The sequence below is a fragment of the Amaranthus tricolor genome, chromosome 11 (assembly GCF_026212465.1).
Source record: "Amaranthus tricolor cultivar Red isolate AtriRed21 chromosome 11, ASM2621246v1, whole genome shotgun sequence".
NCBI lineage: Eukaryota > Viridiplantae > Streptophyta > Magnoliopsida > Caryophyllales > Amaranthaceae > Amaranthus > Amaranthus tricolor.
Genome location: NC_080057.1, coordinates 12,051,313 through 12,069,378, shown reverse-complemented (window position 1 = coordinate 12,069,378; position 18,066 = coordinate 12,051,313). Strand labels below are relative to the sequence as shown.

Here is an 18,066-nt window from a genome sequence, read left to right as displayed (position 1 = left end):
CCTTCCAACTACTACCTTCGACATCTTGCCTATAATTGAAGGTAGCCCTTATTTTGGATGCAATCGTGTTTCCGGATATGGGATTAAATCTTACAATAATTAACAAAATTAGTTTACATTAAAATTTTAATATTGAAAAAATATTAATGATAATAAGATGATTAAAATATTTACTTGTTTATTGTTGGTAGCCATGGAAGATTCGGACGAGGATCGTCTCCATCGTCTTCTTCCATATTTTGCACGGTATCACTTGGAGTATTTTCACTACTCCCATGAGCTCGGTTACTGTTGTCTTTGTCGTTATTGTCGTCATTGCTACTCGACAAATTATTCAAGAAATAGTTGCTAGCCCAATCATTAGGGTCGCTGCTCATTTTGCCTATAATATTTATTTCAAATCCTAATATTATTTTCAACTAAAATCAATCTTATCTATACCATAAAATGTCCCAATTTTATCTACGTAATGAATTTTTTCTTCTCAAACTAAACATTACTACGTATACTATTAAAGCAATTCGAAAATTAAATTTAAAAATTTAGAGAAAAAACCGTTTTAATTAACATTAGACATGCTCAAAAATTCAAAAATATTAAACAAAAAAAAATTTCGGAACTAGATAATAACAACATATTAAAAATAAATTACTCTATAATTCCAAAGTTGCATATTAAATAAAAGAAATCTAAAAAAAAATATAACATAAAACATGCTCAAAGTATACCATAATTCATAATTCGAAAATATAAATTACTCCGAAATTCAAAAAATGCATAAAAATAACATTAAACATGTTCAAGTTATACCATAATTCGAAAATGTTAAAAACATACAAAAAATGACGAAACAAAATAATAACAGTGGACATGCTCAAAATATACCATAATCCTAAATTTTTAAAAAAACATACATAATTCAACATAAACATCGTGAAATTACAAGAAAAAACATGTTGAAGATGACAATGTACTCCATAGCTCGAAATCAAACATAAAAAAAAACATTCAAACATAATTTATCATCATAATCATCAAGAACATTGAAATAATTTAAAAAATAAACAATAAACACTAAACTTTTAATAAGAAGATGAGTTTTTCAAAGTTGAAGATGAGTAGAAATCACAAAATGATGAGCAAAAGATTAAAAGAGAAAAGAAAATTAATAGAGAATAAGATGAATGGAGGAAAAGAAAACTCAAAGGTGAAGTATAAGGAAAATGAAGAAGTATGGAAATGAGGATACCTGTGTAGGAAATGAGGAATTAGGGCTTCATATGACATTTTTCTTCTGAAATGGGCGACCAGCATGGCGGTAGCTGATTCGTCGTCAACTGCAATGACAAGACCTAACAGATTGTACTTTTCAGAATAGTGATTGGATGGCGACCAGCATGGCGGTAGCTGATTCGTCGCAAGAACCTCGGTAATCAATATTTTTGCGTGCTGCAGTGGGCAAATTATTTGGCTCATTTTTTGACGTGGAATGGCGACGGAGGGTGACGGGATATTGGTCGTTGGTTCATCGCTGCCTGCATTGACAAGAGTAGTCTGTTTGACTTTTCAGGTTGGCGACCAGGTTTCGGTCGCTAGTGCGTCGCTAACGCCTCGATAATGAAAACCTTTGCGTGCTGCAGTGGTGAAAAATACGGCTGTGCAGTATTATTATAATTATTATTACCGTTGTTATTATTATTATTATTACTATTATTATTATTATTATTATTATTATTATTATTATTATTATTATTATTATTATTATTATTATTATTATTATTATTATTAATTTTATTATTATTATTATTATTATTATTATTATTATTATTATTATTATTATTATTATTATTATTATTATTATTAATTTTATGGTTATTATTATTATTATTAATTTTATTATTATTATTATTATTATTATTATTATTATTATTATTATTAATTTTATGATTATTATTATTATTATAAATTTTTCATTATTATTATTATTATTATTATTATTATTATTATTATTATTATTATTATTATTATTATTATTATTATTATTATTATTAATTTTATTATTATTATTATTATTATTATTATTATTATTATTATTATTATTAATTTTATTATTATTATTATTATTATTATTATTATTATTATTATTATTATTATTATTATTATTATTATTATTATTATTACAACTGTTATTGTTATTAATATTATTATTGTTGTTAAAATCAATATTATTATTATTATTATTATTATTATTATTATTATTATTATTATTATTATTATTATTATTATTATTATTATTATTATTATTATTATTATTATTACTGTTTTTATTTAATTTTAGTATTGTTATTATGATTATTGTTGATATATATTTATTACTTTGTTGTTGTTGTTATTAGTATTATTGTTACTAAAAAATATTAATAATTCGAAGGATTATAACTAAATTGTATTAAATATTACAAAATATTAAATAATTACATATAAAAAATTATCAATGGTGCCCTTGTACTATTGAAAAATTACAATGGTACCCAACTGCATTTCAGTGGTACCCCCCAATTATATGGTAATTACAACCGTGACCTTAATGATGAATTTTCCGTTAAATGTCTGTTAAATTTGGAATTTAAACTAACCATTGTTAGTTTCTTCTTCTTCTTCCCTTTTCTCTTTCATGGCTGCTCTCCTCTCCTCTCCTCTTTGACTTTTACGGTTTTTTCAGCATTGCGTGCAGGAGCTTCAAACTTGGCAGCCCGAACGGATCTCGGGACACATTGAAGAAACTCTCAGAAGTAAAAATGATGATCAAATTTCTTGCAATGAACACTTGGCTAAGGTTGTGGAGTCTCTGGGATTAGTGTCGAACCAAGTGTTACTTCAGGAGAGTATTGCTGTTTAAAAAGAGATGGTAAAATTTCAGGCGAACAATTGCTTAGAAGAGGTGGATCAGATTAATCAAATCATTGATCTTCTGGGTCTTATTTGTAATTATATGCTTAAAAATGGATGCTTTGGAACAATGAACGGTGTTGCGATCCCTTCATACTTCCATTGCCCGTTGTCGTTAGATTTCATGTTAGACCCGGTAATTGTAGCTTCTGGCCAAACTTTTGAGAGATCTTCTATTCAGAAATGGCTTGATAATGGGCTTACAATTTGCCCCAAAACCCGGCAGTTTCTTTCTCACACCAATGTTATACCTAATTACACGGTCAAGGAATTGATAGCAAATTGGTTTCAGGAAAATAATATGAGACCTCCGAATAGCTCTGAGAGTACCAATGCTGACGAATTATCTGGACAAGACGTAATTCGTACTAATAGAGGAGAACTTGAAATTATCCCCCCATTTTTGTTGTATTTCATGTCCCAGATCTTGAAATATGTTCTATGATGATTTATATGTAGTTAACAATTGAGGGATAGATCATTGTAGAATTGTGTTCCTTATTCATCCGTCATTGACACAAGGGAACTTCATCATCCGGCACAAGGAGAGGAAAGCAGCCATGGAAGAAGAGCAGCCATGAAAGAGAAAATGGAAGAAGAAGAAGAAACTAACCATGGTTAGGTTAAATTCCAAATTTAAAGGACATTTAACGGAAAATTCATCATTAAGGTCACGGTTGTAATTACCATATAATTGGGGGGGTACCACTAAAATGCAGTTGGGTACCATTGTAATTTTTCAATAGTACAAGGGCACCATTGATAATTTCCCAAAAATTAAATTAATCTTCATCACTAAAATAGTCGTTGTTCTCAACATCTTCATCTTCGGATTGTTCGTCTTCTAACAGTTTAAGATCCACATCTTCTTCAGTATCTTCATCATTATCATGCACCTGTTGAACAATTTCGCCAGATGAATCAAGAAGCGGTGTTTGGGAAACATCTTCTTCAATTTCAATACGGTCCCTATTTTCTTCTTGGAAAGCAGCATCTTTGGATTCCTGTTCTACTTCTTTGTCAAATTTATTCTGTTTGACTTTGCAAACCGCTCTCCAATCTTTTAAATTTTGTCTTGTACTCGGATATGGAAGATAATACACTTGACATGCTTGACTTGCCAACACAAACGAATCATATAAATGATACGAGCCACCTTGATGTATGTCAACTAACTTATATCGTTTATGAATATTTGTTCCGCAGCTATTTCCAGTAGTATTTGGGTCATACCAATGACATTTGAACAACGTTACTCTTTTGATAGGTATCCCCGGGTATTCAACCTCTACGATTTCAAGCAATTGCCCGTAAAAATCTTCTTCGTCACGACTGTTGTCAGCAGCTTTGACGCACACTCCACTATTGTCTGCTAATTTATTTGATGCATGACGTACTGTATGGAATCTATATCCGTTTGTGTAACAGACATTGTAACTCCGAGCATGTTTTAGTGGTCCTTCAGCAATCTGCTTCAAAATGTCACTGTTCATTCGGTTATCGAATGATCCTTGTCTTGTCTGTCAGATAAATGGAAATAACTTTATGAATTTAATTAACGTAATACTAACATACATACATAATAACTAACGTAATAGATGAAAAACATACTGCAGTTCTGAACACATCAGTGAAATTCTCTTGCACAAACGCTTCAATCCTCTAACTTGACCAATTCGGTTGATGTCTTTGAATTGAACTTTTAAACTCAGATATAAATACATCCACCTCTGGACAGTTCATTAGCACGTATCTATGTGCAATCTCGTAATCTCTTTCATCCAAAATATATGAATTCCTTTTCCATGAAATCTTATTGGATGACTGGAGATTTTGAATACACAAGTTACAATATTGTTGTAACTTCCATCGTCATTCCTAGGAAGGTCTCTGATCCTGCATCGCACATGTGGCTCAAAATAATGGGAAACAAAATGCGATGCTTCCTCTGTTAAATATGCGTTGCATATCGACGCTTCAACATGAGCTTTATTTTTCACATTCAGTTTCAAATGTCTAAGGTACCTGTACGGAAAAATTAGTTCACCGGTAGAATAATGAAAAAATTAATTACATATGATTTATATACCTCTCAAACGGATACATCCATTTGTATTGGACCGGTCCTGCAATTCTAGCTTCATATGCCAAATGGATAGGAAGGTGTTCCATGCTATCAAAGAATGTGGGCGGAAAGATAGTCTCTAGTTTGCAGATGGTAACCGGAATATCTGCTTCCATTTTCCTCAAATCCTCCACACATAGCTTTGTGGTTGTCAAACTTCTAAAATATAAGCTCAACTTCGTAAGAGCTTCCCAAACCTTCACCGGTAGCAATTCTCTGAATGCAATTGGAATTAAGCGTTGCATGAAAACATGACAGTCGTGACTTTTCATGCCGAACAATTGATGCTTGGCCATGTCAATATTCCTTGCCATATTGGAGACATAACCATCGGGAAATTTAATACTCTTCAACCATTGAAGCAAGGCACGTATCTATTGTTCATTTAATGTATAGGAAGCTTTAGGAATAGACGTACCTGTATATAATCATAATAAGATGTTATATGAATTATTATTAATTATTAATTATATAAAGGTTTGAGTGTACACGTACCTATAGGATGTAATTCTGAACGTATACCAAGTTCATGCAGATCGTGTCTACCCTTGACGTGATCCTTTGTTTTACTTGGCACACACAACAAAGTGTTGAAAATGTTATCAAAAACATTCTTCTCTATGTGCATAACATCCAAATTATGTCGAATCGTATTAGTTTTCCAATATGGCAAATCCCAGAATATGCTCCTCTTCTTCCATCCAGTAGAGTACTTACTAACCTCTTTATTATGTTCCAGTGCATCTTCTTCATTGACTCTCAAAAAACCAAACTGGTCTAATTCGTCAAGCAATTCAAGTCCTGTCCGAATGATAGGTGGGTCTCTTTTCTCAACAATGCCTGCTCTGAAATTTGTTCTATTTCTCCTATAGGGATGACTTTTATCTAAAAACCTTCTATGACAGTCAAACCAACACACCTTCTTGCTATGCGTAAGGTAGAAAGCTTGGGAATCATCCATGCAGTAAGGGCAAGCATATCGGACCGCAGTACTCCACCCGGACAACATCGAATAAGCCGGAAAGTCATTGATCGTCCACATTAAAGCTGCTACTAGTTGAAAATTCTCCTTTCTTGACACATCAAATGTACAAATACCCTCCTCCCACAACATATTCAACTTTTGTATTAGTGGTTGAAGATATAAGTCAATGTTGTGCTTTGGATTACTCGGCCCAGGGACAATCACGGTCAAGAACATATACGGCTTCTTCATGCACATCCATGGCGGAAGATTGTATGGTGTTAAAATGACAGGCCACGATGAATACTGTTGACCCGAACTTCCAAATGGGTTAAAACGATCTGTACACAGACCAAGCCGCACGTTTCGAGTCTCCAATGCAAAGTCTGGATGAATGTCGTTAAATGTCAACCACGCTTCAGCATCGGACGAATGTATCATCTCTCCATCCTTAGTGCGGTGCTCTACATGCCACCTTATATGCCTAGCTGTTGCCTCTGAAGCATACAATCTTTGTAATCTGGGGCCTAGGGGAAAATAATGAAATTGTTTCCGCGAAACCTTATCACCCTTACTATTTCTTCTCCATCTAGAAGTTTCACAAATGTAACAGCAAGTTGCATTCGCATTATTCCCCCAATATATCAAACATCCGTTAGGACAACAATCTATCTTCTCAACAGGTAATCCAAGAGCAGCTATTTGTTTTTTCGTTTCGTAGAAGTTGTTTACCATCGTATTCTCTTCTGGTAACACTTCGTTCACAATACTACAAATATCGTCGTAACACCTCTCAGTGAGACGATGGTCTGTCTTCAGGTTTGTAAGTCGACCAATAATAGACATCTTGGTGTGATTTTTACAACCTTCATATAAAGGACTATTTACAGAATTTAACATTTCAAAAAACTGTTGACACTGTGGGTTTGGATATTCGTCAACGTGTACCGGTGGTTCATTATCTACTGACACTATATTATACTGTGAGGGAAGAAAGTGATGGTAATTGTCTGGAAACACACTAGCTACTGCATCATGTACCATCTGTGAGTATGGATTTGGATTGTTTGACGATATTCCCACTCATAGTAATTTTCAACAAACCCCCTTCTCATTAGATGTTCTCTTATTTCATCTGGTTCCTTATAACAACAATTTTTACACTTTTTACAAGGACATCTAATCTCAGAACTCATGCTTTGTGTACGAGCAAATTCTAAAAACTCTTCCGACCCTCTCATAAATCTTAAACTAAACTTTCCATTTTTTCGTCGGTTGTACATCCAACTTCTTTCTTGCCTAGAACTCATTTTTAACACCTAAATATAATATAATAACATAATTATTCAACTGATCAATAAAGTAAGTTAATGACAATATATGATAATAATAATATAATTATTCTAATAAAAATTATTAAAGCAAACTAATGTCAATAAAAATAAAATATAAAATAATAAAAATATAAAAACTCAAGTATATAACAATAGAAATTAAATAATAAAATTAAATCAAGTAAATATAAAACTCAAGTAAATAACAAAGAAAATAAAATATGTACTAATTAAATAATAAAATTAAATCAAATTAATGACAATAGAAACTAAATATAAATAATAAAAATAAATAAAAATAACTCATATAAAGAGAATAAACAAAAAACTTACTAACCTCTTCTAATTCTTTAGCTTCCAAAATATACGATCCACCACAATTTGCAGCTTATTTATAGAACAAAATGGCGACAAGACGGCGATTACAAACCCATCGCCACTTTTAAATTCAAATTCAAAAACATGGCGACCAAAGGGCTACCACAGGCTCTGTCGCCTACTTTTAAAAAAATAAAACCAAACATGGCGACTAAGTGGCGATAAACAGACCCGTCGCCATGCATCAAATTAAAAAATAAAAAATTCTGTCTTCCTTGGCGACGAAATGCCGACAGGAACGCCCGTCGCCATGTAGTAAAATAAAAAAAAAAAAGAAAAATGGCAGATGGCGACTCCTGGGCGACGATCGTTCCCGTCGCCATTGAACTTTCTGCTTTCGCGACCAGCCTCTCTCTCGCCTTTCCATCGCCATGGGCGACGAACACTTCCCCTCGCTATTATTCCATTGCTAAATCAGTTGTTTTTTGTAGTGCCGATCCGATTTGTTTATTAAATTGGTTAGGTTTAGGTTAAAGTATAAAATTTGAACAAACCTATATAACTCATTTGATTAAAAGACTTAATTTCGAGTTAAATCAATATTATAACATAACTTAATTCATTTAATGTTTTTTTATTTTTCATAATATTTAAAAAAAACAACTAAAAAACAAAAAAAATTAAAATTAAGGCCTAAAAAATTAAATCCAATAATGTTAAAAACCTTAAAATGAAAACAAAGAACTATAAGCGAGTTACGTAGGTTAAAAACCAGGTTGATCTGAACTGTAGTAGATGGGGTCATGGTTATGATCTGTTTAATCCGGTGCAACATACGCAAATAAATTCTAAAATTAAAATTATTTAGGATTAATTAAAAGGTAGATTTATTATTTGAAAATTGGTGAAAGGTTATTAATATTTTTTTTCATGCTCCAATAATAATTTTTTAATCACATAGCATTTAATAATAAATAATAGGTTAATTAGGTTTAAGTTTAGGTCATTAGGTAGGTTGCTTTTGATTTCCCAATCATCACATCACACCAAGAGCGGCAAAAACACCGCCACAAGCACTCTTCCCCTCTTATATAAGCTCCGTTTTCGTGACATAATCTTAATTTGCTTGTTCACTATCTCACGCCCTAAACTAATCTCTTCTAAAACCCTAACTATTTCTCTCTCCTAGGGTTTTTCGTAATCTTTCGAGAATATTAGCAAGAATAACAATGGATATGGATTCTTCGAAGAAACGCAAAGCCGACGAAAATGGCAATTCCTTCACCTCTGACCAAGCCCTAATTTCTCCTTCCGATTCTCAACCACAAACTCTGACTCTAGAAGACGCTCGAAACCTACTCAAAGACTTCTCTCACGACGAACTTCTCAATCTTTGTCAAAATGCCGTCGTTCGACACCCCGATATCCTCTCCTCCGCTCGTGTAATCGCCGACACTGATGTGTCCCGCAGAAAGCTTTTTGTTCGGGGTCTTGGTCCTCAGACGACCACCGAATCGCTGAAATCGTTGTTTTTATCGTTTGGTGAGCTTGATGAGGCTGTTGTGATTACCGATAAGAATACCGGGAAATCCAAAGGATATGGATTCGTTACGTTCAAGCATTTTGATGGGGCAGTATTGGCGCTTAAGCAACCGAGTAAGAAAATTGATGGCAGGATGACTGTGACACATTTGGCATCAGCGGGACGAGGGCCGAATGGTGAAGATCAAGCTACGAGGAAAATTTATGTTGGGAATGTTCCGTATGAGATTTCAGCTGAGAAATTGTTGGATTTCTTTTCTGCGTTTGGGGAGATTGAAGAAGGCCCGTTAGGGTTTGATAAACAAGCTGGGAAAACAAAGGGATTTGCGTTTTTTGTGTATAAGACCGAGGATGGTGCGAGGATGTCGTTAAGGGAACCGATGAAGATGATTGACGGACACCAGGTTATGTGTAAGCTGGCTGAGGATGGAAAGAAGGGGAGAGTTGGTGGGCCGAACTCGGTTTTGAGTGGTGAGATTGGTGGTTTAGGGGGTGATAGGATGTCGAGTTCCATGAATTCACAGTATGGTGGTGGGATGAATCAGTATGGTTCGGGTTTGGGACCTGGTTTGGGGGGCCCAGTTCCTGTTGGTGGTGTTGGGCCGTATAGTGCACCGCATTCACAGCCTGGGCCAGGTTCCGGTGATTATTATAGGATGCCACCGCCACATAGTTCGATGGGAATGCCACCGTCGTATCAAGAAGGCAGTGGTGGATATGGTCTTTCAGGTTCTGGAGGTGTTTACGGCCTTTCCGGTTCTGGTGGTGGTTACATGAGTCAGAATCATCCCCCTTCTCAGGGTCCTTCTCAGGGTCCTCCTCAGGGTCCTCCTAGTGGGGTGTATCATCGTATGCCACCGCCTTATTATTGAGGTAGTTGATGAACATTATTGTTTTCATATGATTTGACATCTTAATTTCTTGCTTGTAACTGTATGAGTTAAGAATTTGTTTATATTAAGTGCCAGCTGATTGTAAATTTGTTTATAGTTTCTATATTGTGGTGAATTAGTTCTTGTTGGCTTTTTTATTGTTAAATTTTGAATGATGAATTAAGTTGGCAATGTGATGTTTGGTTCAGGTTTGTGAGAGCTTCTGGGCGCAAATTGCTTAAGTGGTTTTGGTGATTTCGTGATTGCAGAGAAATGAAATTGTGTCGTTTGCTTGAATGGACTGCTGCACATGTCTTGCCTTGCTGCTACATGACTTGATTTAGTTTCTAGTTTTTAAGTGGCTGCATTTGGTGGTTTTATTCTAGAAGATGGAAAGTTTTTTTTTTTTTCACTTTAGGAGTCTTATTAGACAAATCTATCAAGGATTTATGTTATGCTTTGTTTATAGATCTTAGTTTGCTGGAGATATGTGCTTTGTATTTTCTCTTGGTTATCAGGAGCAGAGTTTATATGCTACAGTATACAATATGTAATTTTCGCTTCCTTTTTCTTTTAGGTTTTCGTTTTGTTGTTCATGGGTAATTGGAGCTTGCTATAAGAACAATCTTATTTTTTGGTTTTGTTTTTCTGGGTGCTGCTTTTATGTTTTTTGTGCTTTATTATGTGACATGTCTTTTTCGTTGATTTTGATTGTTTCGAAACTGAGCCAATGGGCTGTTTGATGTACGTGCAATTATGTTTCCATTTTCTTCCGTTTGTCTACTTTTTTATGCTATGTCCTCTTGCTGGTAGTTATTTTATCCCCTGAAAATGAGGGGGAGGGCCTTTATTCCACCACTGGCAAATTATCATATACCCTTAGCTGCTTTAAAGCTTCAGCACAAATATGTTTAAGTGATGCCTAACTTAAATAATATGCTAGCCCAGTAGTTGACTAGTAATGCTTTTTAATGTACCATAAGAATGTCAATGGGTTTTTTTGTTGCTGGAAAATGTGTACTATGCAGATTCTGTAAATGCATTGAATAAAGATATCTTAGCATTGACAATATTTACTTATTAAATAGCACCTTGAGGATCCAACAAGTCTGTAAAAGGGTAGTACAAAGTTGGATTTTGATGATGTACAGGATGCTTATTATTTCATTGACCAGATTCTAGTAAATGATATCAATAATGGATGAGAATATGGTGTATTTCTTTCTCAAGAAAGGATTTTTTTACATTGTGAGTGGATATATTTGTCTTATGCAATAGATTGTTAGAGCGCGGAAACATGCAAGAGAATTTATTAGACCTACAAAGTAATGTCATATGGTCGAATAATGGTGATTTGTGTTTTACACACACATGGTTGCCAATTTGCCATCACTTGAGCAGTAGAAGCCGACTATTTGAAATCGACATTATTATATTGAGAGTTTTGCAAGATAGAAAATTGAATAGAAGTTGCTTAATCTTTTGAAATTCTGACTGGTGAGCCAAATGACCAGCAACTAGAATATCAGAGTATTGAGAGTGTCACAAAGATGGATGTTATTAGTGTAGAAGTCTTTCTAATAACTATATAATCTTCAAATGCACTTCTTATATCAGAATACCCATATTTCAACATAATGGACTATGGAATGAACAATTTCGCTGGGAGACTGAAAGAAAAAACAATTACTTGTTCAATTCTGTTTCAGAACAAATTACAAGCAGTCACAGATTAATACCTGATTCTTTCATGAGTTTGTCAAAGCATTATTTGTTCTATTTTGAATATTACATTATCCAGATTTGCAGATGGAAACATCTCTGTTTTCCAGCCAAGATCCCGCATGCTGTTTAAATCAGGAATGCCTGCCATAGATATGCTTTCCAGCATTTTGAGTATACCATTTGCATAATCATTAGCATCTTTTTCATTTCTTCTAAGATTTCAGTGCCTCAAAGCTTAGTTCTAAAAAAATGCACCTCACTTTGCGCCTTGAGCATAGGCACGGCTGAAAACGCCCCGGCTAGGTGAGGCAAAGCCCACTATAAGAGGGTGCGCCTTGGGCTCCTCGATGCGCTTCACGCCTTGTGAGCCTGGTGAGCCTCCTTGTTGAGCTAGATAATTATCTTATGCTTGTTTGTTTGAAAAGAAATAAAACTCAAAACCCAATATTACTTGAATATGAAGTTCAAAAAATTGTTGCTTTAAGAAAAATAGAAGACATGCGAAAAAGAAAATAATTTTTGAAATTCTTTAAATTCTCATTATAATAGTTTTGTGCCAAAGTGATGTTTACCACAAGGATAATGAATGTTTTCTTTGTTGATACTAAAATATGAATATCATGTTTGAAGTATTCTATGTTTTAAAATTGATTTTAAGCTTTAGAGAAAAGTGCATCTCGCCAACGCTCTAAAGACCTTTTGCGCCTCGGTGTGCCTCGTGCTTTTAAAACTAAGCCTCAAAGTCCTTGAGTAGCTGCCTCACCAAATCATTCAGAAACTCAATCTACGTGTTGCTCATTGGTATATTGATCCTGTGATAGATGATTGCTTTTTTCCTTCTGTTTTCAGCAATTTAAAGCCGCAATACTATATGATCTTGCATTCTCTCTCGTCACAAATTTGATCGTGTGCATGATTGAGAATGTTATAGGAATGTTTAGCTTGTATAATACTCTGCTGTGTTAAGAAAAAGATGACTTAGTATGAGATTCTGTGTAAGGAGCATCTCATCTTTTCTAAGTGGCCATTGTTTTGCCACCTTCATATACTTCTGTTGCTTCTGTTGAAGTTAACTTTGCAATCTTCTTGGCCATCTGCAGTAGCATGAAATATCCAGTTACTATGGATAAAATATTTTCATTAGTCTAAAGACCTTTTGCGCCTCGGTGTGCCTCGTGCTTTTAAAACTAAGCCTCAAAGTCCTTGAGTAGCTGCCTCACCAAATCATTCAGAAACTCAATCTACGTGTTGCTCATTGGTATATTGATCCTGTGATAGATGATTGCTTTTTTCCTTCTGTTTTCAGCAATTTAAAGCCGCAATACTATATGATCTTGCATTCTCTCTCGTCACAAATTTGATCGTGTGCATGATTGAGAATGTTATAGGAATGTTTAGCTTGTATAATACTCTGCTGTGTTAAGAAAAAGATGACTTAGTATGAGATTCTGTGTAAGGAGCATCTCATCTTTTCTAAGTGGCCATTGTTTTGCCACCTTCATATACTTCTGTTGCTTCTGTTGAAGTTAACTTTGCAATCTTCTTGGCCATCTGCAGTAGCATGAAATATCCAGTTACTATGGATAAAATATTTTCATTAGTCTAAAGACCTTTTGCGCCTCGGTGTGCCTCGTGCTTTTAAAACTAAGCCTCAAAGTCCTTGAGTAGCTGCCTCACCAAATCATTCAGAAACTCAATCTACGTGTTGCTCATTGGTATATTGATCCTGTGATAGATGATTGCTTTTTTCCTTCTGTTTTCAGCAATTTAAAGCCGCAATACTATATGATCTTGCATTCTCTCTCGTCACAAATTTGATCGTGTGCATGATTGAGAATGTTATAGGAATGTTTAGCTTGTATAATACTCTGCTGTGTTAAGAAAAAGATGACTTAGTATGAGATTCTGTGTAAGGAGCATCTCATCTTTTCTAAGTGGCCATTGTTTTGCCACCTTCATATACTTCTGTTGCTTCTGTTGAAGTTAACTTTGCAATCTTCTTGGCCATCTGCAGTAGCATGAAATATCCAGTTACTATGGATAAAATATTTTCATTAGTCTAAAGACCTTTTGCGCCTCGGTGTGCCTCGTGCTTTTAAAACTAAGCCTCAAAGTCCTTGAGTAGCTGCCTCACCAAATCATTCAGAAACTCAATCTACGTGTTGCTCATTGGTATATTGATCCTGTGATAGATGATTGCTTTTTTCCTTCTGTTTTCAGCAATTTAAAGCCGCAATACTATATGATCTTGCATTCTCTCTCGTCACAAATTTGATCGTGTGCATGATTGAGAATGTTATAGGAATGTTTAGCTTGTATAATACTCTGCTGTGTTAAGAAAAAGATGACTTAGTATGAGATTCTGTGTAAGGAGCATCTCATCTTTTCTAAGTGGCCATTGTTTTGCCACCTTCATATACTTCTGTTGCTTCTGTTGAAGTTAACTTTGCAATCTTCTTGGCCATCTGCAGTAGCATGAAATATCCAGTTACTATGGATAAAATATTTTCATTAGTATGTTATTTCTTGTTTGGGAGAAAGATGGTTGTTGAAGATATATGAGATTTGTCATACACATTTTGCTTAAATGGCTTGTTGATTTTCCTGTTTGAACTATAGGGCGTTTATCACTTTTTCATTTGAATTACTTTGTATGGTCAATGGTTGTCAAAAATAATTTTAACAAAAGTATTTGTGGAGGAACTGCAATAGCATTGATTAATTCCGAACCGAAATGAAAACAGGCCTCTTAGTTCTTGTTTTACACTTGCTCTAGAAACTTGAAGGTATATAATTGCTTACCTGTTGTAGTTGCTCGTGGTTTGACACCATCTCTGACCTCATGAGTTGCCATTTTATGGCGATCATCATTAATGTTTGATATGTTTTCCCCACTATGCATCATGATTGTAGAAATATAGGTTGGTTGTATAACATCTAGTGGACTTATCTCCTATAACTTGGGTGTGGCCTAATTGTGATGTGTGGGCCATCTAAATCTTACTTTGTCTCTTGGAGGTATTTCTGTGATGAGCTCTTGATGCTGTGAGAGTTTGTCTCGATAAGGTAGTAGTTTTTGGAATCCATTTGATCAGCATTCTCATTTTGTTGTAATTCCTCACAAGTGACAAGTTGGTGGGTTGCTTGGTTCATCTTTATTGGCGTGCTCTCAGTAAACTTTGTACGCTTTCAATTGACAATGCTGCTGCTCTTGAAACACTGATCTTGTCATGCTTGTTTTACATTATTGTTGATGCTGATTTGTGAGGCTTCAATTCCCTTGATACTGTCCTTGGAGCTATCATTGCTTTTGTAACTTCTTTATTCACCTTCATTGTGGACCTAATTTTACCTGGTTTAATTTTGCCCTTTTCCTTTCGCTCTGATCTTGCTTCTATGTATGTGGTAGCTCTTAGTTTTGTCATCTTTGATTCTGATCTTAAACTAATTCATTGGAGATCTTGGTTCCAAGTTTTCTGGCTGGTTTGGTTGCCATTTTTCTCTTTCCTTAATACTAATATTGAAGCTGCTATTGTAATTTATCTGTGTCTTTTGTTCCAGCACTTAGCTGCTTCAGCAGATTTTCCCTATCTCTTGCTATGTTTCTTGATCTGTATATTTTGCGGTGTCTGTCTTCCTTTCTCTTTTTCTTAGTTCAGCTGTGGTTTGCCTTTGTCTGGCTTCTGTTTTCTGCTTTAAGCTTTTCTCCATGAGGCTGATGATACATGTTAATCTTCTGCTCTTCTGCTGAGGAAGCTGATGGTTACGATAGTTTTCCCTGGTTCTCTTGTTGTGTTTCTTGCTTATTTCAGTTACTCATATATCTGCTTGCTATGTATCTTCCTTGTTCAAACTTCTATATCCTGGCATTTTTTCTTGTGATGTTTCAGTTGCTGCTTCTTGTCTTTGTTTCATATTTTTTACTTCTTCCTCCTTTTTGATGTCACTATATGTTAATGTTGTGGCTGTTGTTCATGCTCTTTGTTTGCGGCTCATTTATCTTTGAAATTTCTGCCTTTGACTCTGTGTACATAATTGTCTATTCCTTGCCTCTCTTTTGTTTCCATTTTGGTTTCCCTCAATCAAGTGTGGAAGTTCCTTTGATTCCTTCGACTTCTCAATAACATGGAAAAGTCTTGCTGCATTATGTTTTGGCAGTGAGGAATTTAATTAGCTGAGACATGTTCAATTCTGAGCCACAGTTAGAGAACGTCTGTGAGGAGTAGTTGTTGAGTTAATGGAAACATGCTTTCCGTCATAGGTATTTGATCATCCTGGTTTGCTGTCAGTGAACTGTAAGCTTTTGTAAACTCAAGGAGTGTTCTTGGAAGGTTTGTCAAATGAGAATTTGTGCGTTCTTTCTCCACCATTGCGTGATGTGTAATCTTTTGAGCTTTCGTCTGTTGTCAAATGCATAGGTTGAACCCTAGGCAGGTAATTTACTTGTCCCGCGTAATATTCTCCACCATGAGGAATTATATAATTAGCAACCTGTGAATAAGCAGGGGTTTTCTGGCTATTGATATTTGATGTAGCTTCTGTGCCTTGCCGCTAACCTGCAGTAACTACTGATATCTGTGTTGGTTTTTACTTGACACTTAACACATGTATGCATGATCTTTCTCTTAATTTCTCAAAGCTGTGTTACTTCATTAGTACTTTATTGTTCGTTTCCTGATAACCTGATGTGTGAATACCATTTAATTCACTGCAAAATATCGGTAGTATCACCACATTTCAACTGTATTATAAAGGTTTATGAGGTTATTGAGACCACTACTAAACTGTCTGCATCAACCCTGAGGTCGCACTTGAGATTTTGCACTATGATTTTTGTGTCTAGGATTTCTATGAAAAGTTTTGAATCGCCATTTCTCTTTTGTAACTTATTTATTTAACATCATTTTTATTTTGCAATAATGATGAGGAAAAGCATGCCAATTAAGGCGACTTCTTATGATGCTTCCCGGGTTTTAATGCACATGTATGCTTTCTGGTTGTGGAGTCTTCTACTCATATGATGAGTAATGTTGAAACACAGGTATGCTTTCTGGTTTATTATATTCTATATTATACGCCTCGAACTTTTTACTTTGTTTGAAATGAGTATTTATTAATATATATTTGTTATTGTATACCAATTGTTATCATAGTATTTTTAAAGCAAAATATGCGAGTACAAGAAATATAATGCGTATTGAAAGGCAGAAGTGGCAGCAGCTAAACTATATAGTGATGCATTAGGTAAGATTCGAGAGATACGAGTGTTGGGATTGCTATTTCTGAAGCTGAAGATCAGACGTAGCCATCGTTTTTGCTCGTGGAATTAGACTCCAGTGTTGCTTAATGCTTATGTAGAGACCATGAAAGATTATTATGCTTACTCTTAAAGGAGTAATTACAATGTCTGATCAAAATAGTAAATGACTTGCTAAATCTTTTTTTTTTATTTTTTTTATTTTTTTTTTTTTTGATTTGTGCATAGGCTGGGGAATTTCTCAATTAATCTTTTCATGAAAATCAAATTTAGGGCACGACTGCACGAGGGTGAAAACAAAAGGCGTCATTTGGTTTTATATGAATTTGTAAAATGGTGTTTGTAATTGGAATCGGAATTAAGAAAAAAAACCACTTTATCACTTTGAATTCATGTATCAAGAGTAGATATTAATGATTATCCATTTGAATTTCATATCTATTTTTTTTATTTTCTTACCATCACAGTAATTTTTTTTGTTTTAATATTTTACACTATTGTCTTTCATATAAGTTTTGGTCTTTCTTACTTTTTAATTGCCTTAATGCCCTTTTTAAGGTAGTTTTGAGGTGTAACTGTCTAGGATTAGTAAATAAAAGAGTTTAAATTGAGTTAATTCTTATTATTAAAATTTAATTTTGCATAAGTATCTTATCATTATATGATTTTAAAGTTAGTATATTTATTTGATATTAATGTGATGGGAAAAAAAATTATATAATGTATATCTAGAGAAAAAAAGAATTAAAACTTATATAAGTTATTTTTTTTTATTTCACCTAGTGCATAAAAATGATTAGAAATGGCACTGAATTATCTGGTATAATTGTACTGCCTACCGTAACTTGTTGAGCGTATAAATAAAAATACAGTCCAACGCATTCATCTAATTTATGCGTGCATTGTACATCGTTAGGAGTTAATTGCCCATACGGCTGTTTCTTAAACACTGGAAAAGTATTTACACATTAATTAATTAA

General features: G+C 34.2%; 2 protein-coding genes across 5 annotated transcripts; one reads left to right on the top strand and one right to left on the bottom strand.

Moving 5' to 3' along the window:
• Nucleotides 1-4,611: 4,611 nt before the first annotated feature.
• LOC130826501 (uncharacterized) lies at nucleotides 4,612-7,806 on the bottom strand. Its single transcript, XM_057692083.1, has 7 exons — nucleotides 7,803-7,806; nucleotides 6,346-6,424; nucleotides 5,685-6,147; nucleotides 5,564-5,569; nucleotides 5,039-5,448; nucleotides 4,857-4,974; nucleotides 4,612-4,773 (listed from the first exon to the last, which is right to left on the bottom strand). Exons 1-7 carry the CDS (start codon nucleotides 7,804-7,806, stop codon nucleotides 4,612-4,614), a joined length of 1,242 nt encoding a protein of 413 aa, XP_057548066.1.
• A 924-nt stretch (nucleotides 7,807-8,730) lies between these two features.
• Nucleotides 8,731-17,524, top strand: LOC130826426 (UBP1-associated protein 2C-like). Of its 4 annotated transcripts, none has more exons than XR_009047098.1 (3): nucleotides 8,803-10,105; nucleotides 16,763-16,870; nucleotides 16,983-17,515. XR_009047098.1 is itself a non-coding variant. In XM_057692014.1 (2 exons), exon 1 carries the CDS (start codon nucleotides 8,920-8,922, stop codon nucleotides 10,102-10,104), a length of 1,185 nt encoding a protein of 394 aa, XP_057547997.1. In that variant the 5' UTR covers nucleotides 8,731-8,919; the 3' UTR covers nucleotide 10,105; nucleotides 10,314-16,753. The 4 variants fall into 4 exon arrangements, 2 of the variants coding, with proteins under 2 accessions (XP_057547997.1, XP_057547999.1); XR_009047099.1 differs by having other exon boundaries at nucleotides 17,074-17,510; XM_057692014.1 differs by lacking the exons at nucleotides 16,763-16,870; nucleotides 16,983-17,515 and adding an exon at nucleotides 10,314-16,753 and having other exon boundaries at nucleotides 8,731-10,105.
• Nucleotides 17,525-18,066: the final 542 nt, after the last annotated feature.

What these genes read in the sequence shown, in the direction of transcription:
- LOC130826501 (XM_057692083.1), bottom strand. An exon ending in TGGATGTATCCGTTTGAGAG is followed by an intron (nt 4,975 to 5,038) that starts GTATATAAATCA and finishes TTTTCCGTACAG; the next exon opens with GTACCTTAGACATTTGAAAC. An exon ending in CCCATTATTTTGAGCCACAT is followed by an intron (nt 4,774 to 4,856) that starts GTGCGATGCAGG and finishes CAAAATCTCCAG; the next exon opens with TCATCCAATAAGATTTCATG.
- LOC130826426 (XM_057692016.1), top strand. Translation starts at nt 8,920, where the DNA reads ATGGATATGGATTCTTCGAAGAAACGCAAAGCCGACGAAAATGGCAAT.